The sequence below is a fragment of the Oncorhynchus kisutch genome, linkage group LG28, assembly GCF_002021735.2.
Source record: "Oncorhynchus kisutch isolate 150728-3 linkage group LG28, Okis_V2, whole genome shotgun sequence".
Classification (NCBI taxonomy): domain Eukaryota; kingdom Metazoa; phylum Chordata; class Actinopteri; order Salmoniformes; family Salmonidae; genus Oncorhynchus; species Oncorhynchus kisutch.
In genome coordinates this window covers 9533982-9560360 of record NC_034201.2, presented here as the reverse complement: position 1 = coordinate 9560360, position 26379 = coordinate 9533982, and the positions used below count along the sequence as shown (strand labels likewise).

Sequence of the window (26379 nt, the reverse complement as noted above, 5' to 3'; positions counted from 1 at the left end):
AAGAATACCAATAGTGATTCATCTCCCTGCCAATAAACTGAAAGCAATCCATAACAGGATCTTCAGCTCTGTTTTTTGTATAATGTTCATACATTGTCTATTCTCTCCCACTGCAGGTGTGTACAAGCCGGAGCCCTTAGGGGACATGTGGTGGGCTATCCTCTCCACTGGCATCTTGTTCCTCTATCACTTCCTGTTCCTGCAGGGCCTGGGCCTGGTAAGAGACTAATTGAGGGAGCCCTCTACTGGACACTTGGTAAAACGACTCCCCTCGCTCTTAAAGGAGAGGCCAGTAACATGAGGCACATGACACAGAAGTACAGGATGTTGACAAGATTTGTACCCTATAGACATAGATCATATATTGATGCTAGGGAGGTTAACCATTAAATGTTTATCCGCCGAAAGTACATTTGACTGGTCGTGTTTACCTTTATAGGGAAATGTATATAATTTAGTGGAATTAAATTAACGCGTGTGTATTGTCTTTAGTCGTCATGTATTTTATCACATGCACACAGCATAGAGTTTAGTTTGAGGATTGGATTGGCCCATCACTTGTCTGAGGTACCATAGACCTCTTCTGCACAAGACATAACAATTCTAAATGCAATCGCATGTTAACTATTTTGATGGTCACGATTTTAAGAGCTACTATTTCTCAATCTCAACTCGTATTTAAAGCGCGCCTCCCATTCTCCATTCGAGTGCATAGGCTATAGTCAGCGGTAGGCTATAGTCAGCGGTAGGCTATAGTCAGCGGTAGGCTATAGTCAGCGGTAGGCTATAGTCAGCGGTAGGCTATAGTCAGCGGTAGGCTATAGTCAGCGGTAGGCTATAGTCAGCGGTAGGCTATAGTCAGCGGTAGGCTATAGTCAGCGGCGTGTCACCCACCACTTTACCATGGGAGCTTCAGGCAGTCTAATTGTTTGGAACCTGAACGTTTTAATTTACTTCAAATAATGAGGAATGTCTTACCTTGCTTCAAAGTAACGTAGCCAAAATCCAACCATAGAAATTTGGAAGCTATTATTTTATAAAGACTTCCTTATGCCATTTAATCAAATCAAATGTATTTATATAGCCCTTCGTACATCAGCTGATATCTCAAAGTGCTGTACAGAAACCCAGCCTAAAACCCCAAACCGCAAGCAATGCAGGTGTAGAAGCACGGTGGCTAGGAAAAACTCCCTAGAAAGGCCAAAACCTAGGAAGAAACCTAGAGAGAGGAACCAGGCTATGTGGGGTGGCCAGTCCTCTTCTGGCTGTGCCGGGTGGAGATTATAACAGAACATGGCCAAGCTGTTCAAATGTTCATAAATGACCAGCATGGTCAAATAATAATAATCACAGGCAGAACAGTTGAAACTGGAGCAGCAGCACGGCCAGGTGGACTGGGGACAGCAAGGAGTCATGTCAGGTAGTCCTGAGGCATGGTCCTAGGGCTCAGGTCCTCCGAGAGGGAGAAAGAGAGAATTAGAGAGGGCATACTTAACTTCACATAGGACAGGAGAAGTACTCCAGATATAACAAACTGACCCTAGCCCCCCGACACATAAACTACTGCAGCATAAATACTGGAGGACACCCCCGGATAGGGCCAAACAGGAAGGATATAACTCCACCCACTTTGCCAAAGCACAGCCCCCACACCACTAGAGGGATACCTTCAACCACCAACTTACCATCCTGAGACTAGGCCGAGTATAGCCCACAAAGATCTCCGCCACGGCACAACCCAAGGGGGGGGCGCCAACCCAGACAGGAAGATCACATCAGTGACTCAACCCACTCAAGTGACGCACCCCTCCTAGGGACGGTATGAAAGAGCCCTAGTAAGCCAGTGACTCCTGTAATAGGGTTGGAGGCAGAGAATCCCAGTGGAAAGAAGGGAACCGGCCAGGCAGAGACAGCAAGGGCGGTTCGTTGCTCCAGAGCCTTTCCTTTCCGTTCACCTTCCCTGGGCAAGACTACACTCAATCATATGACTCACTGAAGAGATGAGTCTTTAGTAAAGACTTAAAGGTTGAGACCGAGTTTGCGTCTCTTACATGGGTAGGCAGACCGTTCCATAAAAATGGTTAGAAATTCTAGGGACAATTAGGAGGCCTGCGTCTTGTGATCGTAGCGTACGTGTAGGTATGTACGGCAGGACCAAATCGGAGAGATAGGTAGGAGCAAGCCCATGTAATGCTTTGTAGGTTAGCAGTAAAAAAGTGAAAATCAGCCCTTGCCTTGACAGGAAGCCAGTGTAGGGAGGCTAGCACTGGAGTAATATAATCACATTTTTTGGTTCTAGTCAGGATTCTAGCAGCCGTATTTAGCACTAACTGAAGTTTATTTAGTGCTTTATCCGGGTAGCCGGAAAGTAGAGCATTGCAGTAGTCTAACCAGCTTTTCTCTCCCTGTGCTATTGGTTTTCATATCAACTTTCTTCAGTTGTCCAGAAGCGAAAGGCACAATCCAAGTTATTTATTTTCGATCTGTCACATGGAACCGCTCGCATTAGTTAAATAAAGGTTAAATTAAAAAAACAAAAATAATAATTAGATGCGCTGTTTAGAACTGTGTTTCCCGCAAATTGCATTTTGGTAAATGTTTGAAAATGACGTTTTATTAGATGCTTCGTTACAGCCGTTGCATGTTCAATAACAGGCCATTAAACATGCAAGATCCACAAACAGCTGGTGCACCACAAACAGCAGTTCAGTCTATTGAAGGCAAAACAAAGCTTAAAGCTCTTAATGGAAAAAATGTATATTCCTTGTATACATCCATAGTCTTTTTTTTGTTGGTCATGTCATTTTACTCTTTGGACATTTTTATACCGTTTGTTGACAAGTTAACTAGGGTCGGTTAGTCGGCAGCAGAATCGACCAAATTGTGCATCCCGAATTGATACAGCATTGTACAGGACACAGGAAGTGAAGTAAGATAAAAACATAGAATGTGCATGACAGTTATTTTAATAGGATTCAACATAAACATGATGCTGGATGGATACAGGATCTGGATAGAGAGTTTGAGTAAAGATAGTGTCTTCAGAAAGTATTTACAGACTTTTTCCTCCCAAAAATGTTACACAGCCTGAATTTAAAATTGATTCAATTGAGATTTTTGTGTCACTGGCCTAAACACAATACCCCGTAATGTCAAAGTGAAATTATGTTTAGACATTTTTACAAATTAATAAAGAATGAAAAGCTGAAATGTCTTGAGTCAATAAGTATTCAGCCCTTTTATGGCAAGTCTAAATAAGTTCAGGAGTAGAAATGTGCTTAACAAGTCACAAGTTGCATGGACGTGGAATAATAGTGTTTAACATGATTTTTGAATGACTACCTCATCTCTTTACCCCACACATACAATTATCTGTAAGGTCCTTCAGTTGAGCAGTGCATTTCAAGCACAGATTCAACCGCAAAGAAGGGCACCTATTGAAGATGGGTACAAAAACAAAACAGACATTGGATATCCATTTGAGCATGGTGAAGTTATTAATTACACTTTGGATGGTGTATCAATACACCCAGTCACTCCAAAGATACAGGTGTCCTTCCTAACTCCGTTGCCAGAGAGGAAGGAAACTACTCAGGGATTTCAACATGAGGCCAACGGCGACTTTAAAACAGTTACAGTTTAATGGCTGTGACAGGAGACACGTCACTAAGTACCACTCTTCATATTTTCAGGCATGGTGGTGGCTGCATCATGTTATGGGTATGCATGTCATCGGCAAGAACTAGGGAGTTTTTTATGATAAAAATAAACTGAATAGAGCTAAGCACACAAAATCCTAGAGGAAAACTTTGTTCGGTCTGCTTTCAAACAGACACTGGGAGACAAATTCAGCTTTCAGCAGGACAATAACCTAAAACACAAGGCCAAATATACACTGGAGTTACTTACCAAGACGGTATTGAATGTTCCTGAGTGCCCTAGTTAGTTTTGATTTAAATCGTCTTGAAAATATATGGCAAGGCTTGAAAATGGCTTTTGAGCAATGATCAACAACTAACTTCAAAGAGCTTGAAGAATTTTTAAATGTGTGCAAAGCTCTTAGACTTACCCAGAAGACTCACAGCTGTAATTGCTGTCAAAGGTGATTCTAACATGTATTGACTCAGGGGTGTGAATACTTGTGTACATTTCTAAAACATTTTTGTCATTATGGGGTATTGTGTGTAGATGGGTTAAATCTATTTAAGCTATTTTGAATTACGTCTGTCACACAACAAAGTGGAGTAAGTCGAGGGGTGTAAATATTTCTGAAGGCCTTGTACATGACACACTAGCATGTCTAATGAGCTGCGTGACACAGCTGACTGCTCTTCTCTCTTATAACTGAAGTTACAAATGAAACAAACACCAAGCAAGGGCTCTGTGTTTCTGCTAGATAGTCTCTCACTTCTCTTTTTCTCTCCCTCTTCCCAGATGACCGAGGTCAACCTGAATAACATGTTGTGTCCAGCGGTGTCTGACCCATTTTACGGGCCTTGGTACCGGGTTTGGGCTGCGGGTCACCAGACCCTGCTGACCCTGGTCCATGGGAAGGCCCTGACCCTCTTCTCTTACCACACCGGCCCCACCTGCAGGTACCTGCTGGACACCGCAAGACTTCGCAGCAAGGTCGACTGAACAGACCGACACAGACTCACACGGACGTAGCCTTTTTAAATCCAATGCCTGTTCTTACGTTGGGATTTTCTATCAACATTTTTAATGCATCTTGTACGACTTACCTTTTTTTACTGTAAAGAATTAGGCATTTCAGGGTAAATTAAACAAAGTTATTATGTTTGTGTTAGGGATGGCTTACATTGTTTGCATGCACACATGATGGGAAGACTGCTGGAGTTGGTAGTAATTGGTGTGTGGCTGGCCATGGGAAATTAGCTTTTTCTTTTGTCTTGGTCAGATTTCCTGAACCTGAGTTACTCATGTTTCTAAAAGTTACTCTTTATTTCTAAAGTTGCCTTTTGTAGTTATGTTCAGGAAAATGGGGCTAGCCTACATATCACTGAATTGTCATTGTTACTGTACACCTTAAACTCTTAATTTGTGCTTTCTATGACAGTTGGCCCCGGTATGGGTCAAGTTGCCATTTTGTGTTTGTATTTAAGATAACGTTATCTTTGACATGTTTAATCCATTGTAAAAGCCATCACTTTGTGATATTTTGTTTGTTAGAAGAGTAACGGTTGTGATGCATTTGTCTCTGTCATATCTGTGGTCACAGCCTCTGCTGACAAGGAGAAACCTGTTCCTCACATCTTTGCTGGATCGAGTGGTATAAATGAGAGGGGACAAAGATGCAGGAGCCATCTCTCCATCACTGATTTTACTAAACTGCAGAGGTGAAAGAGAATGTAAGGGGCCTTTTTACAGACAAGTGTTTGTCCTGTTGGATCATTATGGACGAGGGGAAATTATAGGAAGGTATCTTGATGTACAGTGCCTTTAAAGTATTCAGACCCCTTGACTTTTTCCAAATGTTAGCTTACAGCCTTATTCTAAAATTGATGGGAAAAAAAACATGTAATACATCTACACACAATACCCCACAATGACCAAGCAAAAACACGTTTTTAGAAATTCTTGCAAAGTTATGAAATAAACAAATACCTACAGTGCCTTCTGAAAGTATTCAGAGCCCTTACATTCAAACCATTTACTCAGTACTTTGTTGAAGCACCTTAAGCAGTAATTACAGCCTCAAGCCTTAAAGGGTATATTGCCACAAGCTAGGCACACCCGTATTTGGGGAGTTTTTCCCCATTCTTCTCTGCAGTTGTTTGATCGGGTAAAAATCTGTGCTCTGGCTGGGCCACTCAAGGACATTCTGAGACTTGCCCTGAACCTACTCCTGTGTTGTCTTGGCGGTGTGCTTAAGGTTGTTGTCCTGTTGGAAGGTGAACCTTCGCCCCAGTCTAAGGTCCTGAGCGCTCTGGAGCAGGTTGTCATCTGTACTTTGCTCTGTTCATCTTTCCCTCGATCCTGACTAGTCTCCCAGACCCTACTGCTGAAAAACATCCCCACAGCATGATGCTGCCACCACCATGCTTCACTGTAGGGAGGGTGCCAGGTTTCTTCCAGATGTGACGCTTGGCATTCAGGCCAAAGAGTTCAATCTTGTTTTCATCAGACCAGAGAATCTGGTTTCTCTTGGTCTGAATGTCCTTTAGGTGTCTTTTTGCAAACTCCAAGCGGGCTGTCATGTGCCTTTTACTAAGGAGTGGCTTCCGCCTGGCCACTCTACCATTAAAGCCTGATTTGGTGGAGTGCTGCAGAGATGGTTGTCCTTCTGGAAGGTTCTCCCATCTCCACAGAGGAACTCTGGAGCTCACGGCTTGGTTTTTGCTCTGGCATGCAGTTAATGTGGGACCTTTTTTATATAGACAAGTGTGTGCCTTTCCAAATCATGTCCAATGAATTGAATTTATCACAGGTGGACTCCAAGTTGTAGAAACATCTCAAGGATGATCAATGGAAACAGGATGCACCTGAGCTCAATTTAGAGTCTCATAGCAAAGGGTCTGAATACTTATGTAAATAAGGTATTCCTGTTTTTTTTTTATGTGCAAAATTTTTGCTTTGTCGTTATGGGGTATTTTGTATAGATTGCTGAGGATTTGTATTATTTAACCCATTTTAAAATAAGGCTGTAATGTAACAAAATGTGGAAAAAGCCAAGGGGTCTGGATACTTTCTGAATGCACTAGGTTTTGGATACAGCACAGTTGTCAAAAGGGTGAGAGGAGCGATGTCCTGTGCCTGTTGAGAGAGGGGATCTGAAAGGTAGAGATGGCCTTCAGAGATGATTCATTAAAGGGATTTAGGGCTCTATTAAATCCGTATTGCGGAAGTTCGGCATTACAGCGTGATAGAAATGTAAAAGCATTGTTCCTGAGTTAGCGGTAAACACTTCATATGTTGACTTCAGTAATACAGATTGAAGAGCCTTTTGATCATGGGGCATATTCAGTGGTTTGCTATCAAGGTTGCGGATGAAATGTATGTGTAACGTCAGTTCTCAATCAAATGCCTATTCTATACATTACACTTCAATCTACATTCTGAGTGTTATTTTTAAGGGGCAGCCCAATTTCAGTCCATATATCTACATAATCGATCACATACTTTGTTTAATGTATCTGTTTATTGATTACCTGCATAGCTCTACTTCGGGACAGTCATTGGGGACCCCTGTTTTAAGGGAAGTATCTGTTTTCAATACAATTTCCTATTCCCTATCACTTCGATCGATCCCATTTTGTAATGAGGGATTGTGTTCCCTTACACATTAGAAAAACAAGGGATATGGTATACTTTTGTACACTTTTCTGGGTGGATGTGCAATGTGTTGTATTGACAATAAATGTGATTTCTGCCCTTAAATGGTCTTCTCAGTGAATAGCTCAGGAACTAATAAATAATTCATTGGATTTATATAGTGCTCAAAAGAGTAAGGGGGAACACCTCTACCAATGTGTACCACCAACAATATTATCCAAGCTGTAAATATAACCTTGTGTATTGTGTATTGTATAACATTCAATCAAGCTCCAACTCCATGTTGGATTGTAATAAAACACCCATGACACAAAACATACGCACACAATTTTGTATATTTTCACTTGGTTTTACATTTTTTATTGGATAAATGATTTAAAGGTAATAAATGTTTAACTACATTATCTCCACAGCCATTGCTCACATACCCACTGATAACCCATCAATATATATGATTTTTTCCCCCACAATTTTTTGGGGTGGGTCTTTTTTTTAATATGCCATACTATCATAAATGCCCATTAAGTCTCATCACACTAACAGCAATTCAATGGGGAAGGAGGATCTAGCTCTAAAGGGAAGTCGTTTATTTCCCAGTTCATATTATTCCATCAACATTTTAAAGTTACTAAAGTTGAGAAAGTGAACCAAAAATTCAAAGTCGAACAAATAAAAGGTGGTTGTGAGGGGTTACGCCAGGCAACCCCACATCCTGTCATGCCACCACAGCAGAGACTGTCACTCTGCACAGCAACATGTCTCAACTTGGTGTCTGAAATTTTCTGAACATAGAAAACCACAATTAATTTAGAAACTAGATCCAAAATATTTTTTTGAAAATAATTAATGTACAAAAAAGTTTTTTTTCTTAAAGTACATTTTCTTATAAAAGTTTTATTCATTTGTAGATCAGTGCGATTGTATTCCAGTGCAGCTACTGGGTCCAGAGTAAAGAAAAGAGGCTTTTTCATCTTTAATGGCATAAAAAAGAGAAACTCATCTTTTATATATGAAGTATAACTGCTGGTCTTTAGGAAAAAACACATAGAAACCCATAAATCTAGGAGGCACGCTATGGGGTTTTATTTTTTGTTGCACAAATTATAATGAAAATAATCTGACAAAATAAACTGTGCAACCAGGTAATTTCACTATCCTTGATGCCTGGTAAGGCTTCAAACAGAATAAAAAAAAGTCATTGAATAAGCAGTTGCTAAAGAAAGAAAGTTAGAAATCGTACAAAAAAAGAAAAAGACGGGGGAAAAAGAAGTCATTTTGTCTCTTGCAGGGGTGTTTTTTGGAAGGACAGGAAGCCAGGCCTGAAGAGCAGCATGTGGACGTGGCCAGAGGCATCTTTGGTTCGGTCGAACATACAAAAGGTTATATGAGCTTAAGCATTCAACAAAGATATATGCATACACATACAAGGAATGCTGGGACTAAACCATAACCCTGGTATGGAACCAAATGACATTATGTCTTTAACATTATCCTAGTTGTGTCAGTATGAACAATGGGCAGAGGTGTGCTGCAAATGAGCAGTCAGAATCACATCTGACTGGTATTCATGAATCTTGACTTGAGGTTAAAAAAAAGAAAACTTCCAGTCATTTCCATGTGAACATACTTCAGAGGAGGCTGGTGGGAGGAGCTATAGGAGGACAGGCACATTGTCAAACGTGTTTTCTATATGTTTGATAGCATTACATTTATTGCAATGAGCCCATCTTCCAATAGCTCCTCCCACCAGGCTCCTCTGATATACATTAATGATAACAAATGGTCTCAAACATTATGCAATAATTATGTGAGCATCCTGATGACGTCAGCACTCGTCCGGCTGTCACTAAACCTGCCAGTTAAACCCACCCTCATGTCCAGCCAAGTCGCAACATGGCCTTTGGCTTAAAGAAACCACTGTTACAGAGACTTACTGTACATGCATGACAATATTCAAGAAGGCTAAAAATGCTGGACTTCCTTTGAGCCAGAGTTGAGAGAGCCTTCAGTCAGAACCTTTCCTTTAAGCTCTTAATTAACCCCATGGATGAGTATAGGGTACAGGACAGCTGTAACAACGATTTAACACAGAGGTAAAACATGAAGTGTTGTTGGAACATCCAGTCGTGGGCTGGGCAAGGAAAGGGCCTACGATGGAGTGTCAGGGGTGACAGCCCTGTTCACTCCCACTCTTTACTGTCCCAGCGCAGGAGAGAATGTTCCCTTCTGATGACACCATCTACTGAACCAGATATCACCTTCAACCCCAAAGCCATGAGGCAGGGCCGGGGAGTTGGGAGTAGAGAAGGGGGGTTAGTTGGGACTTCTTGTCCTTTCAAACCTGCAGGGTGTTGACTTACACTGGTAGGGAAAAAACACCTGTTGAACAGATCTGCATATATCAAGGATAATACGTTGGATATGATCGATGAGTCCGCATGACCAGTCACGAAACCCGCGACCGCCCCAACACGAGGTCCAATAGCACCATTTTATTTATTTTCTCTTTTTAACGAGTTATGAGTCTCTACAGCGTAGATCAAGCATGTCATGGATTTAACCATTCTGCATGTTTTATACACATGCACACATGCAACAGAATGGATTGCATTTGTGTATACATATAAATCAGCAAGCATGTAAAAGACAGCGGTGGACTTGGTTTTGCAGCATGACCAGAAAAAGTTCAGGTTGTGCTGTATTTAATGGACCAGAAAATGGGTACCTGACTGTTCAGCAGCAAGGATAGCTTTTCCCACAGTTCTCTGAAAACTGTTTTTGTGACAAACTACAAGGGCAAAATATCTCTTTAAGTAGGCCAATTTGTCCTGTCAATATTACTAAGCAGCATGGTCTGAGGCATCAGTTCCCTGACCCCAAGAGGATATGATGGAAAGGCCATCCAATCTCTGAGCAGGGAACCACAGTAAACAGGTGAGATGAGCTCACCTGAACCACTTCTACACTAGGCTATATTAATGAAGTAGCCTGTCTGACCACAAAAGGTTCCCATCTGCCTCCCACCTCGATAATGTGTCTATCCGAGGGTGAATGGGTGAATCCGGTTCACCTTCACTGCCCTGTAGGTTGAGGTCAGGGTTAGACAACAGTACGGGACAGAGGAACACTCAGGGCACCATTTTACCGGTCCATATTTATTTAATCATTCCTTAAGGCAACACAACTGAAATCTGGGTCATTTCAGGTTACTGTGGATGGAGTGCCAAAAGCCCTTAACATTTTGCATATAAAAATTAAATTAAATGAGTTACCCTACTGTCAGTTGGTAAAGGCTGTTACGAAAATAAGTTTATTTTGTTATTTTTTTACAAGCACCCTTCAAAACTGTCAGTCACCACAAAAAAAACACAAATCAAATCCTGTACACTACACAGAGGTCACGAGATAACCCTCAACGACACTTGTTAAAACATACCAACTACTGGACGTGGATGTGACTGACAATGAAGAATACTAAGAGGGGGAGGGGAAATGTCTTCCCTGCTCCTTTAAAAGCCCTGGCTCTTTATGTAGAGTTTGATTAAATGCAGCTTGATCCACCCTTTACTAGTTCCCTCTGCGTCAGTTCCCACCAACTCAGCCAGAAGCTGCTGCAAACCAGCTGACAAGACAGACCAACAACCTATGCATGGTTTCTAGTGGCACAGAGATGGGGAGTAACTTGTCCTGAAACCAGCAAGCACCTCAACAGCAGCATGTCATGAAGAGGAAATAACGGAGGGGTGATTTGAACAACTTAACCGACGACGATCAGAGTCAGGGGTTTAACTATAGCTTGCTACTCAGTCCAGTAGCCTCCACAGCAGCTCCTAACGTTTGACGAGAGCACATGAAAGTGCACATCTATGGCAACCGGGCAGTCATCAAGCATGTAACATATGTGGATGTAAACATTGGAGGTGAGGAGGCCACAAACAGGACAAAGGAGTTCAAACCTTGATGCTAACCCATGTCCACAGAGTAACTAGAGGAAGGCCAGAGAATGTCTCACAGGCCCAGATTCCTAACCAGGACCAAGCACAGAGCACAATCGGAGGTGAAACACAACTTTTGGGACCAAAGCCACCAGAATAAAGTTGACTCGTAGAGGAAGTAAACACGGAGAAGTTACTTATTAGAGGGGAGAAAAGCAAACAGCAAAAGACGACCACTCTTACAAAGCACGCATTAAAAAGAGAATATGGCTTGTAGTAGTTTTAGCATGTGCCCGTCACTAGACTCCAGTCTCATTCATTGGTTTTTCCTCTCAAACCAACTGGCATGGAATAACAGGACGAAGGCCTTTTTCTCAGAGGTCAATGACTTGGATCATTATTTATCTGTACTCTGCAGTCAACTCTCCCACCCAACCACATCCTCCAGCCCTGTACATCACATTCATTCCTCGCCCGATTCAAAATGACAAAGAACAGAACCTAATTTGAAGCTTCCTCCATACATTTCCCAAGTTTTAATGAGAGGGGAAAATAACAACTGTAGCCGGACAAATTCAATTCAAGTTTCAGAGTGGCGCAGCGGTCTAAGCCACTGCATCTCAGTGCTTGAGGCATCATTATACGCCCTGGTTCAAATCCAGGCTGTATCACAACCGGCCATGATTGGGAGTCCCCATAGGGCAGCGCACAATTGTCCCGTGTAGGCCGTCATTGTAAATAAGAACTTGCCAAGTTAAATAAAGGTTCAATTTAAAAAATAAATTAAAAAATGAAGTCTAGAAGTGTTTCTCAAAAACACCATGAACACTCCGGTGGAAATGAAAGGCTCTGTCAAGCATCGAGGGAAATATTTTGACATGATCCTATTCCTAATTTAATGTGGCAGTTTCAATGTCCTGTCAGATGTGCACTTAACGGCTAACCACACACAGAAGAGCAAACAGGTTTGAAGGGTAACGCAATAAAGACCAGCTAATATTGTTTGTGGCATCACAACCCCACAATGTAAAATCTTGGGTATACACGTCCCAACATCTACTCAATTACATCACTACAACGGTTTACAAAGGCCAAACCAACCTTAACAGTCAATACTTTGAGAGGAATCGCAAAATTGAGGAAATGATGCAACCTTCCAGAACTGCTGATGGCTTGCTACATGATACGCACAATGTCAATCAGGCTACTAAGAAAGGATTCAACAGAAAAACACATTTTCCTAATAGAAGGGAACACTGTAGAAAAGCCTACACAAAATATGAGCATATACCATTATGCAAGACTAGTCCACCATATATGACTTGCTTCCATCCACAGAATCAAAAACCTGATTAGGATTCTTTGAAAATAATCAAAGTTCAAGAAAATCTAGTATTCGTTTACTTGTCAAAAATATGAACGAAAGGGGTTATAGATATCAATATATATGCTGCAAAAACTAAATCAATAGGAGGATAAAAAGGGAAAAAAGGTTTGTTTTTTCTCGTCATTATCAATTTATGCTTATTTTGCCACCCGTTGCCACGTCAACGTCTGGGAGAGCGTCAGCATGGCAACGGAAACTATCATCATAAAATGGTACAGTAGTAGAGATAGCTAGACCAGGAGGGGGCGGGCTCTCCTGGGAAAAGGTCCGCAGAGAGGTTCAGTGATTGGTCATGCGGCTCGCTGTCAGGAATAATGGTTGTATGGTGGTAGAGGATGCCCGATGCCGTTCTGATAGTGATGGTGCTGGCGGTGGGCGATGTACTCCGCATAGCTCATCGTCATCTTCTCGCTACGGTACCTGAGCAGGAGGAGAGAGAAGTTAGAGAAGGCACAGTTACCCCAACTTACCTGGCAGCGGCACCTCAATCTCTACCTCCTAATGCTGCTATGATCTAGCAGTAATCGTTCACTGATCTCCCTGGAGGTACAGTGGCAAACAGGACCATGGTGGGCGTTGGGAGGGTCACCTACAGTAATTATGCACCAGTCACATATTCCCAGTAGTGAGCAGCACTTCCACTTCCAGAATTTACACTTAACCTTTTTGGGATAGGGGGCAGCATTTTCACTTTTGGATGAATAGCGTGCCCAGAGTGAACTGCCTCCTACTCTGTCCCAGATGCTAATATATGCATATTATTATTAGTATCGGTTAGAAATGATGTCTGTGAGTATAACAGAACTCATATGACAGGGGAAAACCTGAGAAAAATCCAACCAGGAAGTGGGACATCTGAGGTTTGTAGTTTTTCAAAGCTTGGCCTACCGAATACACATTGAGATATGGATAAAGTTGCACTTCCAATGGCTTCCACAAGATGTCAACCGTCTTTAGAAACTTGAATGAGGATTCTACTATAAAGGAGGGGCTCATGAGACCTCTTTGAGTCAGTGGTCTGGCAGAGTGCCTTGGTCTCATGACGCGCGCTCCCGACAGCGTTACCTCTCGTTCCAGTGCTTTTCTTCATTCTCCGGTTGGAACATTATTGATGTTTTATGTTAAAAACATCCTAAAGATTGATTCCATATATCGTTTGACATGTTTCTAAAGGACTGTAACGGAATCTTTTGAGTTTCTGTCTGGACGAAGTGCCTGCGCCTCATGAAGATGGATTACTGGGCTGAACACGCTAACAACAAGTGGCTATTTGGACATAAATGATGGACTTTATGGAATAAATCAGTCATTTATTGTCAAACTGGGATTCCTGGGAGTGCCTTCTGATGAAGATCAAAGGTAAGTGAATATTTATGGTATTGTTTCTAACTTTGTTGACTCCAAAATGGCAGATATTCCTCTGGCTGTTTTGGGCTCTGAGCGCCGTTCTCAGATTATGCTTTTTCCGTAAAGTTTATTTATTTTAGCGGTTGCATTAAGGAGAAGTCTATCTTTAATTCTGTGAATAACAGTTGTATCTTTTATCAATGTTTATTATGAATATTTCTGCAAAATCACCGGATGTTTTGGAATCAAAACATTACTGCACGTAACGCGCCAATGTAAACTGAGATTTTTGGATATAAATATACACATTATCGAACAATACATACATGTATTGTGTAACATGATGTCCTATGAGTGTCATCTGATGAAGATCAAAGGTTAGCGAGCATTTTGATCTATATTCCTGCTTTTTGTGACTCCTAACTTTGGCTGGAAAAATGGCTGTGTTTTTTTGACTTGGCTATGACCTAACAATCATATGTTGTGTGTTCGCTGTAAAGCATTTTTGAAATCGGACACGATGGGTAGATTAAAAAGATGTTTATCTTTCATTTGCTGTATTGGACTTGTTAATGTGTGAAAGTTACATATTTCTAAAATATATTTTTGAATTTCGCGCGCTGCCTTTTCAGCAGAATGTTGTCGGGGGGTTCCACTAGCGGAACCTCTGCCCTAGAGAGGTTAAGGCAAAACCAAAGCCAGCAGTGGAAGTCAGACAGCATCCGGTGTGAAAGGAGAGCAGCCTCTTACCTGGTCAACTTAATGGTCTTCCTGAAGTCATTTGTGATGGGAGCTTTGTAGCCTCCCTTTCGTAGTAAGGAATCTATGGTCTGAATGTGGTCCCATCCTGCACAGAGAAGGTTGATTCCTCTTGAATATCCCCCTTTATGTCCCCCTTGAATACCACTTCTCTCTACAACAAAGACCTCCAGTCATTCAGAGATCATAAAGGTGGACACAGGATTCCACTTACCTTGCTCTTTTGCGACCTCTGGTAGGTAGGTGGCGGTGCGCTTTGATCCTTTTTCATTGAAAAACTCTATCCTAATGCCATGAACACCCACCTACAGGCCAGAGAAAGGAGAGAGAGAAGAAGAGACATCACTTTAATGACAGGACCAACAGAGAGAAATATCTATACGAACTACATGTCTTCGGCCACTGTCCAACCGACTAGAATGCCTAAATATGTCTTGCTGCACTAAGCCTAACCTACTGGATTCCGTTGTGTGAAGGGGGGGTGAGAGACTGCGAGGGAATTGGAGGTTTAGGGTGAGGAATGGAGGGCCACGGTAATAAGAGAGTGAATGGATAGAGGAGACAGGATGTGTCCCTGTAAACCAGCACACTCGGCGCAGGGCCACGATCCAGTCAAGGTAGCTCAGCGGATTGTTCCCATTATAATCCAAACCGGTAGGTGATACACAATTCACCAACCCACGTCACAACCCTTGTTGCACCCTACCCCCCTGGGGCCCACTCCCTGCAGTATAGCCCATCTGGGTCAACAAGGTGACTGCTTATGTCCTCACCACGAAGACATATTGCCTGTGTGTGTGTGTGCTGATTGTCTGCCTAAATCATCCTTGCAGTATGAATCTCAAGGCTGCAATGGGGTCCAGTTCATTCAGGACATGAAGGTGCCACTGCAGCAGAGCCCTTCCCGTATCCAATTCTCATCTCTACTTCACACTGGAGATTGTATTTTACAGTGTGCTCTGTGTGGGAAGTGTACTGCTCTCCGGGGCACAGGCAATCTAAACTGCTGGATTCACATATGTGAAGGCCATTTCATTTCAATTCAAAATCAATGACTGAAGAGTATTGCATAAGATGAATTAATAGCTACCTGTCTTGTTTCAGTCTCTTACCTCCCAGTCAAGGTAATCACCGACGTCCTCGAAGTTGGTGAGCAGAGACACTGAGCAGAAGAGGCGTGGCAGCTCGTCCCTCGTCATGGGAGGAAAACGGCTGTCTTTAAGGGCACTGTGGAGACAAAGGCACGGGACGTTTAGGGCGAAAATAAGCATCATTACTTTGAACCAGTTCCAACTGGAAGACCAACAGATTATCAAGGACAATGTCTACCCAAAGTTATATTTGCATTTCATCTCACACTAAGCTGAGGGCATTATGGTTATAATGAAAATAAAGATCAAATCTCTTTGGTAAGAGAACATTTAAATAAAGGAAGCCCTGAAAGCATATTTCTTTATCCTTTCAGAAGACAGATGGCAATAGCCTTTAAGTGACATCTTCCATGATTCAAATCAAATAAACTGTATGTTTATTGGTCACAGATGCAGCGAAACGCTTGTGTTTGTAGCGCCAACAGTGCAGTAATAATACGCACATAATCCAAAAAAAATTATAATAATATCACAACGAGCAATGTCAGAGTCCGGAATATATTTAAGCAATAAGGCCAGAGGGGGTGTGGTATTTGGCCAATAAACCACAGCTAAGGGCTGTTATTTGTCACGACGCAATGCAGCCATATACCACAAACCCGAGGTTCCTTATTGCTATTATAAACTGTTTACCAACATAATTAGAGCATTAAAAATGTAAAAAATGTTTTGTCATACCCGTAGTACAGTCTGATATACAACAGCTTTCAGCCAATCAGCATTCAGGGCTCGAACCACATAGGTTACACACACACACACACACACACCACCAAAAGTATATGGACACCTGCTTGTCGAACATCTCATTCCAAAATCATGGGCATTAATATGGAGTTGGTTCTCCCTTTGCTGCTATAACAGCCTCCACTCTTCTGGGAAGGATTTCCACTAGATGTTGGAACATTGCTGCGGGGACTTGCTTCCATTCAGTCACAGGTAGCGTTCTCCTGGCACCCGCCAAATCCAGATTCGTCTGTCAAAACTGCCAGATGGTGAAGCAAGATTCATCACTCCAGAGAAGGTGTTTCCCCTGCTCCATAGTCCAATGGTGGCGATCTTCACACCACTCCAGCCGGCGCTTGGCATGGCGATCTAAGGCTTGTGTGCGGCTGCTCGGCCATGGAAACCCATTTCACGAAGCTCCCAACGAATAGTTATTGTGCTGACGTTGCTTCCAGAGTCCGTTTGGAACTCGGGAGTGGGTGTTGCAATCAAGGGCCGACGATTTTTACACGCTACGCGTTTCAACACTTGGCAGTCTGATTCTGTGAGCTTGTGCAGCCTACCACTTTGTGGCTGAGCCGTTGTTGCTGCTAGAAGTTTCCACTTCACAATAACAGCACTTAAAGTTGACCAGGACAGATATTTGACTAAGTGACTTGTTGGAAAGGTGGCATCATTTGACGGTGCTAGGTTGAAAGTCACTGAGATCTTCAGTAAGGCCATTCTACTGCCAATGTTTGTCTATGGAGATTCCATCGCTGTATGCTACATTTTATAAATCCATCAGCAACGGGGGTTGCTGAAATTGCCGAATCTAGCCATTTGAAGACGTGCATACATACATAACCACACATACATACATACATACAGTGTACACATAGTACACACAATATAAATAGTCAGTTTGAACACCTCATTCCAGGATCTTTATTTTTTTACTATTTTCTACGTTGTAAAATAATAGTGAAGACAACAAAACTATGAAATAACACATAAGGTTGCTGTATCGAATCCCCGAGCTGACAAGGTAAAAATCTGTCATTCTGCCCCTGTGCAAGTCAGTTAACACACTGTTCCCTGGGCGCCGAAGACGTGGATGTTGATAAGGCAGCCCTCCGCTCCTCTCTGATTCAGAGGGGTTGGGTTAAATGCGGAAGACACATTTCAATTGAAGGCATTCAGTTGTGTAGTTGACTAGGTATCCTCCTTTTTTTATTTAACTAGGCAAGTCAGTTAACTTCTTTGGGACTGGGGGGCAGTACTGAGTGGCTTGGATGAATAAGGTGCCCAGAGTAAATTGCCTGCTACTCAGGCCGAGAAGCTAGAATATGCATATAATTAGTAGATTTGGATAGAAAACACTGAAGTTTCTAAAACTGTTTCATTGATGTCTGTGAGTATAACAGAACTCATATGGCAGGCAAAAACCTGAGAAAAAAATCCAACCAGGAAGTGGGAAATCTGAGGTGTGTAGTTTTTCACGTCATTGCCTAACGAATACACAGTGCTATGGGGTCATATTGCACTTCCTAATGCTTCCACTAGATGTCAATGGTCTTTAGAACCTTGTTGGAGGCTTGTACTGTGAAGGAGGGGGGAATGAGAGCTGATTCAGTGATCTGATCTGGCAGTGTGTCATGAGCTCAGTCTCGCGCACTCCCGTGAGAGTTAGCTGCGTTCCATTGCATTTCTACAGACAAAGGAATTCTCCGGTTGAAACATTATTGAAGATTTATGATAAAAACATCCTAAAGATTGATTCTATACTTCGTTTGACATGTTTCAACGAACTGTAATATGACTTTCGACTGGACTTGCCTGTGCCTCATGAGTTTGGATTGTGTACTAAACGGGAACAAAAAGGAGGTATTTGGACATAAATGGACTTTATCGAACAAAACAAACATTTATTGTGGAACTGGGATTCCTGGGAGTGCATTCTGATGAAGATCATCAAAGTTAAGTGAATATTTATAATGCTATTTCTGACTTCTGTTGACTCCACAACATGGCGGGTATCTGCATGGCTTGTTTTTGTGTCTGAGCGCCGTACTCAGATTATTGCATGGTTTGCTTTTTCCATAAAGTTTTTTACAAATCTGACACAGCGGTTGCATTAACCGGGGGCAGGGGGCAGCATTTTCACTTTTGGATGAATAGCGTGCCCAGAGTGAACTGCCTCCTACTCTGTCCCAGATTGTAATATATGCATGTTATTATTAGTATTGGATAGAAAACACTCTGAATTTGGATTTCTCTCAGGTTTTCGCCTGCCATATGATTTCTGTTATACTCACAGACATCATTCAAACAGTTTAACAGAACTCATATGGCAGGCGAAAACCTGAGAAAAATCCAAATTCAGAGTGTTTTCTATCCCATACTAATAATAACATGCATATATTAGCAACTGAGACTGAGGAGCAGGTCGTTTACTCTGGGCACCTTATTCATCCAACCTACTCAATACTGCCCCCCAGCCATAAGTTAAGAACAAATTCTTATTTACAATGACAGCCTAGGAACGGTGGGTTAACTGCAATGATCAGGGGCAGAACGACAGATTTTGACCTTGTCAGCTCGGGGATTCGATCTAGCAACCTTTTGGTTACTGGCCCAATGCTCTAACCACTAGGCTACCTGCCGCCCCTACGAATCATGTAGTAACCACAAAAAAAACACACACATTTTTTTTTAAACAAATCAAAATATATTTTATATGAGAGTCTTCAAAGTAGCCACCCTTTGCCTTGATGACAGCTTTGAACTCTTACTATTCCCTCAACCAGTTGCATGAGGTAGTCACCTGAAATGCATTTCAATTAACAGAATTTCTTTCTGTCTTAATGCGTTTGAGCCAATCAGTTGTGTTGTGACAAGGTATTGGTGGTATACAGAAAATAGCTCTATTTGGTAAAAGACCAAATCCATACTATGGCAAGAACAGCTCAAATAAGCAAAGAGAAATGACAGTCCATTACTTTAGGACCTAAAGGTCAGTCAATAAGGAACATTTCAAGAACTTTGAAAGTTCCTTCAAGTGCAGTCGCAAAAACCATCAAGCGCTATGATGAAACTGGCTCTCATGAGGACAGCCACAGGAAAGGAAGATCCAGAGTTCTCTGCTGCAGAGGTTAAGTTCATTAGAGTTACCAGCTTCAGAAATTGCAGCCCAAATAACATCTCAACATCAACTGTCCAGAGGAGACTGCGTGAATCAGGCATTCATGGTCGAATTGCTGCAAAGAAACCACTACTAAAGGACACCAATAAGAAGAGACTTGCCTGGGCCAAGAAACACAAGCAATGGACATGAGACAGGTGGAAATATGTCTGATGAGTCCATATTTGAGATTTTTGGTTCCTTCCGCCTTGTCATTGTGAGACACAGAGTAAGTGAACGGATGAACTACGCATGTGTGGTTCCCACCGTGAAGCATGGAGGTGGTGGTGTGATGGTGCTTTGCTGGTGACACTGTCGGTGAGTTATTTAGAATTCAAGGCACACCTAACCAGCATGGCTACCACTGCATTCTGCAGCGATACGCCATCCCATCTGGTTTGCGCTTAGTGGGACTATCATTTGTTTTTCAAAAGGACAATGACCCAACACACCTGCAGGCTGTGTAAGGGCTATTTGACCAAGAAGAAGAGTTATGGAGTGCTGCAACAGCTGACCTGGCCTCCAAAATCACCCGACCTCAACCCAATTGAGATGGTTTGGGATGAGTTGGACCGCAGAGTGAAGGAAAAGCAGCCAACAAGTGCTCAGCATATGTGGGAACTCCTTCAAAAACTGTTCGAAAGCATACCAGGTAAAGATGGTTGAGAGAATGCCAAGCGTGTGCAAAGCTGTTATCAAGGCAAAGGGTGGCTATTTGAAGAACCTCAAATATTTAAAAAATGTGGATTTGTTAAACACTTTTTGGGTTACTACATGATTCCATATGAGTTATTTCATAGTTTTGATTTCTTTACTATTATTTTACAATGTAGGATATATTAAACAAACCCTTGAATGAGTAGGTGTGTCCAAACATTTGACTGGTACTGTATATAAACACACTATGTACAAAACATTAAGAACACCTTCCTAACATTGAGTTGCACCCCCCTTTTGCCCTTCGAACAGCCTCGATTTGTTGGGCAAGGTTTTGAACGCATTCTACTGGCTCCAACGCTTCCCACAGTGTCAAGTTGGCTGGATGTCCTTTTGGTGGTGGACCATTCTTGAAACTTGAACGCATTCCACTGGGATGCTGGCTCCAACGCTTCCCACAGTGTCAAGTTGGCTGGATGTCCTTTTGGTGGTGGACCATTCTTGAAACTTGAACGCATTCCACTGGGATGCTGGCTCCAACGCTTCCCACAGTGTCAAGTTGGCTGGATGTCCTTTTGGTGGTGGACCATTCTTGAAACTTGAACGCATTCCACTGGGATGCTGGCTGCAACGCTTCCCACAGTGTCAAGTTGGCTGGATGTCCTTTTGGTGGTGGACCATTCTTGAAACTTGAGCGTGACAAACCCAGCAGCGTTGCAGTTCTTGACACAAATCGGTGCATCTGGCACCTACTACTATACCTCATTCAAAGGCACTTAAATATTTTGTTTCCCCCATTCACCCCCCAAATGGCACACATACACAATCCATGTCTCAATTGTCTCAAGGCTTAAAAATATTTCTTTAACCTGTCTCCTGACATCAATAAGTGATTCAAGTTTTCATAACAATCGGAAATCTGTATTTTGGACACCGATTTGGCCGATATATAAAAATGTTTTAAAAAATGTACACCTTTATTTAACTAGGCAAGTCCGTTAAGAACACATTCTTATTTTCAATGATGGCCTAGGAACGGTGGGTTAACTGCCTTGTTCAGGGGCAGAACGACAGATTTTTACCTTGTCAGCTCAGGGATTCAATCTTGCAACCATACGGTTAACTACTCCAACGCTCTAACCACCTGCCCCACGAGGAGCCTGCCTGTTACGCGAATGCAGTAAGAAGCCAAGGTAAGTTGCTAGCTAGCATTAAACTTATCTTATAAAAAACAATCAATCAATCATAATCACTAGTTATAACTGCACATGGTTGATGATATTACTAGTTTATCTAGCGTGTCCTGCGTTGCATACAATCGGTGCAGTGCGCATTCGCGAAAAATGACTGTCGTTGCTCCAACGTGTACCTAACCATAAACATCAATGCCTTTCTTAAAATCAATACACAGAAGTATATATTTTTTAACCTACATATTTAGCTAAAAGAAAGGTTAGCAGGCAATATTAACCTGATGAAATTGTGTCACTTCTCTTGCGTTCATTGCACGCAGAGTCAGGGTATATGCAACAGTTTGGGCCGCCTGGCTCATTGCGAACTAATTTGCCTGAATTGTATGTAATGATGACATAACATTGAAGGTTGTGCAATGTAACAGCAATATTTAGACTTGGGGATGCCATCCGTTAAATGAAATACGGAGTTCCGTTTGCGCTGTTTATGACTTCAAGCCTATCAACTCCCGAGATTAGGCTGGTGTAACGATGTGAAATGGCTAGCTAGTTAGCGGGGTGAGCGCTAATAGCGTTTCAAATGTCACTCGCTCTGAGACTTGGAGTAGTTGTTCCCCTTGCTCTGCATGGGTAACGCTGCTTCGAGGGTGGCTGTTGTCGATGTGTTCCTGGTTCGAGCCCAGGTTTCGGCTAGGAGAGGGATGGAATCTATACTGGTACACTGGCAATACTAAAGTGCCGATAGGAACATCCAATAGTCAAAGGTATATGAAATACAAATGGTATAGAAAAAAATTGTCCTATAATTCCTATAATAACTACAACCTAAAACTTCTTACCTGGGAATATTGAAGACTCATGTTAAAAGGAACCACCAGCTTTCATATGTTCTCATGTTCTGAGCAAGGAACTGAAATGTTAGCTTTCTTACATGCACATATTGCACTTTTACAACACTGTTTTTGCATTATTTAAACCAAATTGGACATGTTTCATTATTTATTTGACGCTAAATAGATTTTATTGATGTATTATGTTAAGTTAAAATAAGTGTTCATTCAGTATTGTTGTAATTGTCATTATTACAAATAAATAAAAATCATTTAAAAAAAATCAAACACTAAAAATTCAAATTGGCCGATTAATCGGTACCGGCCTTATTTGGCTAAGCTACAGGACTGTTTCACTAGCACAGACTGGAATATTTTTCGGGATTCATCTGATGGCATTGAGGAGTACCACATCCGTCACCGGCTTTATTAATAAGTGCATCGACGACATGGTCCACACAGTGACCCAACCAGAAGCCATTGATTATAGGCAACATCCGCAATGAGCTAAAGACTAGAGCTGGTAGTTAAGGACTGGAACACTAATCCGGATGCTTTTAAGAAATCCCGCTACGCCCTCCGACGAACCATAAAACATGCAAAGCGTCAATGCAGGAGTAAGATCGACTCCTACTACACCGTTAGACGCTAGTCTGATGTGGCAGGGCTTGTAAATTATCACGGATTACAAAAGGGAAACCCAGCACCGAGCTGCCCAGTGACGCAAGCCTACCACACAAGCTAAATGCCTTCTATGCTCACTTCGAGGAAAGCAACACTGAACTATGCATGAGAGCACCAGCTGTTCTGGGCCACTGTGCTCTCCGTAGCAGGATCACACATTGTCTGACAGTAAGACTTTAACAAGTTAATATTCACAAGGCCGCCGAGTCCGACGGATTACCAGGACACTTATTCAGAACACGCGCTGGCCAGCTGGCAAGTGTCTTCACTTCACAATATTAACCTCTCCCTGACCCAGTCTGAGATACCTACACGTTTCAAAGAGAACACCATAGTCCCTGTGCCCAAGAACGCCAAGGTAAACTTCCTAAATGACTATTGCCCGTAGCACTCACATCTGTAGCCATGAAATGCTTTGAAAGGCTGGTCATGGCTCACATCAACACCATCATCCCAGAAACCACTCCAATTTGCATACCGCCCCAACATATCCAAGGATTGACGCAATCTCTATTGCACTCCAACACTGCCTTTTCCCATCTGGACAAAAGGAACACCTACGTGAGAATGCTGTTCATTGACTACAGCTCAGCGTTCAACATCATAGTGCCCTCCAAAGCTCATCACTAAGCGAAGAACCCTGGAACTGAACATCTCCCTCCACAACTGGATCCTGGACTTCCTGGCGGGACGCCCCCAGGTGGTGAGGATTGGCAACACATTCGCCACGCTGACTCTCAACACGGGGGCCCCTCAGGGGTGCGTACTTAGTCCCTTCCTTGCGTGACCATGCACGACTCCAACACCATCATTAAGTTTGCCAATGACACAACGGTGGTAGGCCTGATGAACTTCAAAGAGACAGCCAGAAGGGAGGAGGTCAGAGACCTGGCAATGTGGTGCCAGGTCATCCTCTTCCACAACGTGAGCAAGACAAAGGAGCCGATTGTGGACTACAGGAAAAGGAGGGCCGAGTGCATCCCCATTTACGTCGACAGGGCTGTAATGGAGCAGGTCGAGAGCTTCATGTTCCTTGGTGTCCGCATGGTGTCCGCATCACTAAGGAACTATCATGGTCCAAACACACCCAAGCAGTCATGAAGGGGGCATGACAACGCCTATAGGCTGAAAAGATTTCGCAAGGGACCTCAGCTCCTCAAAAGGTTGTACAGCTGCACCATCGAGAGAATAGTGACTGGTTGCGTCCCCGCTTGGTATGGCAACTGCTCGGCATACAGAGGGTAGTGCGCACAGCCAAGCTTCCAGCCATCCAGGACGTCTATACCAGGCGGTGTCAGAGGAAAGCCCTAAAAATGTCAGACTGTTCGCTCTGCTACAAGCCGCACCGGAGCCCTTCTACCCCCAAGTCATAAGGCCAAACGGACTATTTGCATTGACCCCCTTATTTTATTCTTATTCATAGCTTAGTTTTTGTACTGACACTCTTGCACAGGCGATGTACACTCACTGGACTCTAACCACACACACACACACACTGACACTCCACTGCTGCTACTCTGTTTACTATTTATGCCTAGTCACTTTACCCCTACCTACATGTAATTAAAATTAATTGATTTAATTAAAACAATTACCTCGACAAACCCTTACCCTTGCACATTGACTTGTAATATAGCCTTGTTATCGCTGTTTTTTTACCATTTTTCCTTTAGGTTATTCAGAAAATTCTTACTTTTTAAAAACTCTGTATTCTTGGTTAAGGGCTCGTAAGCATTTCATGGTAGTAACTGTGGCATTCGGCGCGTGTGACAAATACAATTTGATTCGATTACAGAGTCAGCTAAGGCGGAGTGCAGGGAACCCATTTCTGTGTATATGTGACTATCTTTTCGTCTATTGAGTAAGACAACACAGCACCCTTCTACAGAACAAACAGCTAAGCCTCAACTAAAACACTTGAGGCTACAACCTAGACTCAAGAGCTTTCAGCTGGTCATCCTTCATTTCACAGACGCCCTTAGCAACAAATTACACATCCCCTATGAGTCAGGACCTCCCAATGTCTGTCATTTCTCGTGTTTCACTGGCCCCTCCATTTCCTGTGTTAACAACATGGTCAATGGCGAGGTGGGTGGAAAACATGATCATTTTCATCACGATAAACAGGATTAGACAGTCCGCCCACATTCTATAATGTCCTGACCAGCTATGACATCGGCTCTAAGAGTCTCAGTGGCTAAACAACAGCCATGGCTGGAGAAATTATTATAATGCCCGTGTTGCATTCTCTGCAGCTCCCTTAAAAGATTCCATGGGAGAGAGAGGGGAATGCTTCATGCTGCTGGTGGCAGAGCAGCAGATCAAACTGATTGATTAGAGGGGCAGGGTTGGCAAATATTCCTCAGACAGTAGACTCAATATGGATGCACAAACATTGCCCACATACCTCTGGAAATACAGGAGAGTAGTGAGGCTTACCCTCAGTATCAGATGAGTCATTATACAAATAAACCTGTAGTTTTCCTGAGCTGACCCTTTCATCCAAATATTATTAAGCCAAGCCTGTGTTTCACACGTGTTCACGTTTATAAGCTCCACTTAGGCCTATAGCTGAATACAAACACTGCATCCACTAAGTTGATGTGTCCACATTCCTTTGCTGGTGCAGTCATCATCAGTTCCAGTTCTAGCAGAGGGGAGTACAACAGGGACGTGACAAGTCTGCCTGGCTGGTAGTTTCAGAGCACGAGGGCCGTCTACTAAAACAAACCGATGATCTAACCCTCTACAAAATGGCTGCTCTGGACAGCACGCATAACACATTACAGAGACACAGCATGCTTTGTAAGATCCTCTAAGAGTGAGAGGTGGAGCAGGATGCTAAGCTGTTTATTCTCTACAGACCAACGCTGACGAGGTAGGCCTATCCATAAAACGCAGTATAATACCAGATGGACGCCAAACAGTGATCCGATTGTCATCTATCAACTAAATATTTTAATATATTTATTAATACCAGTTGTAGAGGGGCTACAATAAATGGATCTATGGTCCCAAAGATAAATGGCGGAAGTGATGAGCTTGACCTCCCAAACGTGGTCAGTTACCTCATAGTATATATATAAAACAGTACAGCGAACACACACTAATGTATGACATTCCTACGGTGAATGACAGATTATTGGGCGGGTGAAGGTTTGCAGCAAGGGCCTTTTGACACGAGCGCAGATCACGTGAGGAACACAGAGATAGACAGAGAAACATTGAAACCGCTTGTATCCAGCCACTATAAAATG

General features: G+C 42.6%; 2 protein-coding genes across 2 annotated transcripts in view; one reads left to right on the top strand and one right to left on the bottom strand.

Moving 5' to 3' along the window:
* Nucleotides 1-8324, top strand: part of LOC109873403 (transmembrane protein 164) — a 54380-nt gene extending 46056 nt beyond the window's left edge. The window contains exons 5-6 of the mRNA XM_020465059.2: nt 117-217; nt 4435-8324. Coding sequence (XP_020320648.1) covers nt 117-217; nt 4435-4638 — 305 coding nt within the window. The 3' untranslated portion in view covers nt 4639-8324. The remainder of the gene's footprint in view (nt 1-116; nt 218-4434) is intronic.
* Nucleotides 8325-8378: 54 nt separating this feature from the next.
* Nucleotides 8379-26379, bottom strand: part of LOC109873242 (AMME syndrome candidate gene 1 protein) — a 38066-nt gene continuing 20065 nt past the window's right edge. Inside the window, exons 3-6 of the mRNA XM_020464865.2 lie at nt 15834-15948; nt 14936-15026; nt 14713-14809; nt 8379-13035 (exon numbers count right to left, since the gene is read on the bottom strand). Of these exons, the coding sequence (XP_020320454.1) occupies nt 12921-13035; nt 14713-14809; nt 14936-15026; nt 15834-15948 (418 nt within the window). The 3' untranslated portion in view covers nt 8379-12920. The remainder of the gene's footprint in view (nt 13036-14712; nt 14810-14935; nt 15027-15833; nt 15949-26379) is intronic.